At 44.4% G+C, this 6,216-nt stretch overlaps 1 protein-coding gene across 1 annotated transcript; it reads left to right on the forward strand.

Annotated features, from left to right (window-relative positions):
* Positions 1-1,655: 1,655 nt before the first annotated feature.
* On the forward strand, positions 1,656-5,957 carry LOC116264758 (PAN domain-containing protein At5g03700-like). Its single transcript, XM_031645135.2, is given in 3 exon segments — positions 1,656-2,210; positions 2,213-2,663; positions 4,741-5,957. Coding segments are annotated over 3 exon segments (1,485 nt in total). The 5' UTR covers positions 1,656-1,694; the 3' UTR covers positions 5,259-5,957.
* The last annotated feature ends 259 nt before the right edge of the window (positions 5,958-6,216 follow it).

A 6,216-nucleotide genomic window follows, 5' to 3' on the forward strand; every position in this document is an offset into this window, starting at 1 on the left:
TTACCTTCACTTTTTCTTTTGATTCTTCCATTTATTTATTTATTTTTTCTTTCTACTTTTGTCTCCTTTGTCAAGAACATAGTCTGTAGAGATAGGAAACTTTGAATGCCAATGTTTATATAACAGCTCTTTCTTAGTCACACATTTTTAATTTCTAGCCATATATTAAAAATAGAGGCGACATAGAATTCTCTCTCTCTCTCTCTCTCTATATATATATATATATATATATATATATATATATATATATATATATATATATATATATATATATATATATATATATAATTTGATCAAAAGTTAGTACCATGTATCATGAAGATAATAAAAAATGTTGTATTCTGATATTGGCATGATGTGGCCATATGCCAATGACATGGGTTGAAGTTATTTTCTTGGTCCTCCCAAATGCCTTCACGTGAAAAGAAATTGTGCCTTTAACTTTTTCTTTTTCAAAGGGCGAAATTTGTACCAGTCCTTTTATCTCGTGTTGTTTGATTTCAACGACTGAATGCTCACATTTTTTCCACTTTCAAACATATTCACCGTCGGAATGTCAATCTTGTGACATCTGGATCTCAGTTTGTCTCTCCCAAAGTCAAAGCCCCATTAATGTAGTGGGGTTGTTGAGGGTCGGGCCAACATTTTATTTTTCATATTTCCTGTTGTTTTTGACTTTGAGAGTGTTTCCTACCTCACATTTCCTTTTACATTTTTTCATTCTGCGGCTCTTCATAAAACCTAGTTTTTTTTTTTTTTTGAATAACTTGAGAGATGTCAGATTTTTTAGTTTCGTTTACAAAACCAGCTTAAAAACCCGAATTTGATGGCTCCCAAACCATCTAAAATCCCGATTTGGAAAATAAAATTAAGTTTTGGATGTAAAAATGATCTTCCTTCAAAAGTATCCAAGGGGCAGAGGGAGCCATAAGAAAAACGTCAATGTTTTTGCACTTATATGTTACGGGACGTGATAAAGGCTTCACAGCTGTGAAGGGTGACCCATTTTTTTAAAAGATAAAGAACACAACCCAAGGTTCCTCCCTTTTTTATGATGGACGTAACCCCAAGCCAAGTGGGTCGCCGTCGTTTGCCAAAATACTGAGAGTCCACCGTTTGATAGCGACCGAATGCTTATCTTTTTATTACAACCGGCCGCGACATGTCAACGATAATCGATATATATAAGACCTAACCAAGTCAACCAATATCAGCTGATCGTTGACATCTAATACCAATCAAGCAGCCTCCTGTCGGTCAACCTTGTCCTGTTTCCACTTAACCACTTAAGCCATTTAGGTCAATGTCTCGTTTGACTTTTTTCTAGACCCAACTCCAGTGGGGGTTTGATAATCAGATGTGGCCGATGAACAAAATGAATAACGTAAATCTTATTCATACTATTACTTACTAAAGAATATGTGATTTGTAATTTGAACTCCTTCAACTCATGAAATCAGAAACCTAACAAACCCCTTTTTAGAACCTTGAACTGACTATTTAGATGCAAAATAATTATGCCTAAACAATTATAGATCCAACAACCAACGACAAATTCAATCCAAAATAATAATAAACAACGAGATGGATTCCTGAAGTCTCCACGATAGCGTTAGAAGTTCCGTTCTACCCTTTTCCGCATTCTTATATCCTCCACCACTTTCCTTCAACCCTTCACTCTCACCCACTCGAAAATGAGAACTGCGTCGATGCAAGGGCCGGTCGCCCTCGGCTTCCTCTCCCTCCTCTTCCTCCTTCCTCCGCCGGCGACCTCCCAGCTCAGCCGCGGATTCTCGGCCACTCCCGATCCCGCGGTAGAAACCTACCAGCAGCTTCTCGACGGCGGTGAGTTCACCTTGGGGTTCCGGCGAGTACGCGGCTCCCTCCTCGTCCTCGCCATCGTCCACTCCGGCGACAACCTCACCCACACGCCGGTCTGGACGGCCAACCCATCTCGACCCGCCAGGTGGGCCCCTACCACCGAGCTCTCCTTCAACGGTACCCTCACCCTCACCGATTCTGGCACCGTCATCTGGTCAACGTCCGGTCGGGCCGGCGACATGGTCCTGTTCCAGCGCATGGCCAATCTCCAGGTGGTCAAGGGAGACATCGACGAGGGCCGCGTATGGCAGAGCTACGACTATCCGACGGACACGATCGTGGAGGGGCAGAATCTCACGGCCGGGACGCCGCTGGTGTCGTCGGCCTCGGGGACGACCTGTCCCCGGGCGCCTACTCGATGCGGCTGGACCTCGCCGGTTTCGGGCTGTACGCCGACTTTGGGGGCGGGGCCCGCCTGCAGCAGTACTGGAGGAGGGAGGCCATGCAGGAGAAGGCTGTGGTGCGGCCGGACGGCGGCCCCGTCTACGCGCAGGTGAGCGTCAACGGCTTCCTGGGTATGTACCAGAACGGCTCCCCGCCGCTCGACGTGCTCTCCTTTGACAGCTTCCAGCGCCGCACCGGCACCCGCATTCTCCGTCTCGAGCCGGACGGCAATCTCAAGGCGTACTACTGGAACGTGACCAGGTGGGTGCCCGACTTCAAGGCGATCTTGGACCCCTGCGAGCTGCCGGCCGCCTGTGGCCAGATGGGACTGTGCCAGCCCGGAGGGACCTGCCGGTGCCTCGACTCAACGGCTGACGGTGGCGACACGGGTTCGAAAGGTAAGCGGCACCTGAACTGCCTCTTTGCTTTTAATTGAAAATAACCGCTTACACAACATGGTTGGTCGTGGATCCGTGGCTTGAATCTTCGTCTAGGACGCGCTTGGATGGGGGGAAACGAATTTTTAAGATACAATCTTGTGATACTTTATCCCAACTTTCCAAGATCCATTTGATGCAAAAGAAAGATAATTCAGATTTTAATCTGCGCGAGAAATCAGATATCAGTCGAGTTACACACTGCCCAGCAAACCAAAACGTAGAAGCTGTATGAGATTCGTTGCCTTATCTATGGACGACATAAGGAACGATTCATTTTCGTTATTCTTTTGTTGCAGAAAAGGAAAGTCACTTGTTTATCTTTAAACCGGTTAGTATGATTGGTGCCGCAGACAGAGCTTGTGTTTTTTTCTTCCCTGACATCTGCAGAAAGTCTGCTAAAATTAAACTTTTTTCTCTAAACTCGAGCACATTCAGCCAAGCTACTCAATTAGTGAACTCGTCGGGTAGTCCTTTGTATCATTAACTAGATTTTAGTTTCACTAAAAACTGAAGCCACGCACTCCGGTAGCGACTTCCCAACCACGACAACATCGCTGCTTCTTTATTCATTTTAATGCGGGAACAAGACGTCTGCCATGAAAGAAAGTTTAGCATTTGCCACTACTGGCTGTTTCCATTTGTTGGATAAACAGATAAAGTTAGGTATCATGATAAGGGGCCCAATTGGAGCATTCTCTCGGTTTCATGACATTTTTATAATCTTCGATTCCTTACCAGCCGGGGATTTCACGGCAACCACTTTGGTTGCCGTGATTTTTTATGAGAACAAAACTCATTGACAGGGCACCAATAGGATAGAGCCAAAGAGCAAGGAGTTCAGGTCCCCCACATGGTAACTTAGTCCATGCTCTGACCACTAACCCTGCAATTTTTTGTCTTTGGTGGCTCGAGTTGAGTGTCATCACTTTACTCTCTTTTTTCATGAAGTTATAAATCGAACTGCTTTATTGTCAAGTAAGCCTAAAGTGCTCAAAAGGTTCAGGTTAGGTACAGAGACGAAAAGAGTGAAGCATATCAAAGATTAAATGGGGACCAAGGTGTCAGTCAGATTAGGTCTTGATAATTCCACTTTCTAGTGTCGGTCACTAAGCCACTTTCCGATAGTGGTGTAACATCAGCTTTCTAATATTGTGTGTGTGTTCATTTCTTAGTCAGAGTAGCTAAATGCTGTAACCAAATCTGGATAGCACTTGGGCTTGAATTTGATATTCGTCATGTCAAATTTGACATATGAATGGGAGTCTGGATTTGAAAATTTTGGATTCACGGATATGCCTGGAACATGTGCATCTGAGTAGGCAGATACATATATATGACAAACTTTCTGAAGTATTGTCTCCATTATTAAGTACATAAAGCAAGATACAGTGACTCAATGGCTGTCATGGGATGGATCCAGACGGATCCCAGCCACCATATGAGCATTGGCTATCTCCTGCTTTTGACATCTGCAGCTCTTTTTGTCCTTTTTCTTTATGAAATCTTATCCTTCTGGTCATGAACAGGGATGTGAATCTGTCGATCCGTATGTGAATAGGTCGATAAGATCCAATTACAGACCCAAAACTAGATGCATTTATAAGTCAGGTCCGTAAGACAAAAAGGACCCAAATAAGCATTGGACTTGGATACACTAAGTGATTCAAGAATCCGAATCTGAGTTCAAGTCTAAATTTTGATAAAAATCTAAACCCTTCATGAGTCGAACCAACTTGATCTCCACTCGAACTCACATTTAAATTTATACTTATAAGAACTCGACTTGTTTAAACTCAACTTGACTCGACAATGACCGTTCATCCTAATTGAATTAGTTAAAGTTAACAAACTACAAGAGTTAAAGTAAACAAGACAGGTTAATAGAATGAGTTAAACGAGTTATCCTCTGGGATTTGGCATTTGGTTTGATTTCAAAAGTTAATTTAAATGGTCAAAAGTAGAAGATTTGGAACGGTTCATTAATAACAAAAAATCAAAAGCTAAATTCCTGAGCCTTCTTTCCATCTGAGTGCAGGGCCAGCAATGTGCGGACCGGCGGCGCCGGCAGGTACGGCGAAGGAAGGGTCGTGCCGGTTGAAGGTGACGGAGCTGCGGACCAGCGGCGTCGACGTCCCGTACGAGGAGCTGATGGTTTTCGAGAAGATGGCGTCGCTGGGCTCGTGCGAGGCGTCGTGCGCCAAGAACTGCAGCTGCTGGGCCGCCATCTACAACAACGTCTCCGGGGCGTGCTACCGCCTCGACTACCCCGTCCAGACCCTCCTTCAGGTTCCCGACGGCAGGAAGTCCGCCTACGTCAAGGTGGTGGATCCCCCTCGAGTGATGTTCAGAAGGAAGTCGTGGGCCGCCGCAGAATTGGCGGTGGTGGTGATCGGCTGCGCCGTGCTAGTGGTCGTCCTGGCCGCCATCGGCCACATGTGGTGGTTGTCGAGGAGGAGAAAGTACGGCGGGTCGCTCAGCGAAGGCTTGGCGCCCGGCCCGTACCGTGATCTCGACGAGAGCTCCGGTGGGTCAGTCGAGCTATCCAAGGCTTAGACACAAAAAAAGGGTAGGTCGGTAGAATTTTACCTGATTAAGCGGGTCAGGTTTGAAGAGCTCTAAGTTGAAGAAGGCCAAAAGGTCAACACTCAGAGAGTGCATCAAAGGCCAGTAATCGCTACAAACCAGGTTCTTCTCCTCCATTCTTGACTGCTTTCCCCTGCAGATGGTATTTGACAAGGAATCACCATCTGAAAAGGATCTGCAGAGTTTACCATCCACTCTCCAAGGGCATCAACAGCACTTGAAATGGAAGATTGAGTTTAAGAGTCAGAGGTTTGAGTTTCAACGGAGAATGGTGTGATATACAACCCCTACAAGGCATGCAGGGGTGCTTCATTAATTTTTGTTCGGTGCCATCTGTTCAGGCTGTGTTAATTTTGGTCAGTAGAACGCCGGACACCGAATACTGATGCTCCTCCCTTTGATCTTATTAATAAAAGTGGTGTGTATATAAGAGATACATGTAACCAATTGGAAGTTAAGTTGAACACGTTTACCCGTATAAGCAGGTACACACTCAAGAGATGGATAAGGTGCTTAAGAAAATTCACGTAGGGTGTGCCGGAAGTACCTCACCATGTGAATTAATTTAAGATCTTAAGATTTTAGTTTGTTAAGTTTTCAATAAGGATTTGAAATATCTTTACGTATATAACATGCAATAATTAATAGCATAAACATATAAGAAAGTCCCATTTTGATGTCCATGGATCTCATCTCTTACTCTTTTAAATGGCTGACTTTACATCCATGGATTCGAGATACAATATGTTAAGTTCATAGTTACTAAATTTATATTCTGTTAGAACTATGTATGCATTTAAGGTGGGTTCCTTACTAAGCCTGACCTTCATTCTAAGTAATCTAACCCGTCCATGAAAAGCCGGATATGGTAGAGTTATCAAATGGCAGTATAGTTCCTTATGAGGTCTTTTGGCAGCATAGACACCTT

This window comes from Nymphaea colorata, chromosome 11, assembly GCF_008831285.2.
Source record: "Nymphaea colorata isolate Beijing-Zhang1983 chromosome 11, ASM883128v2, whole genome shotgun sequence".
NCBI lineage: Eukaryota > Viridiplantae > Streptophyta > Magnoliopsida > Nymphaeales > Nymphaeaceae > Nymphaea > Nymphaea colorata.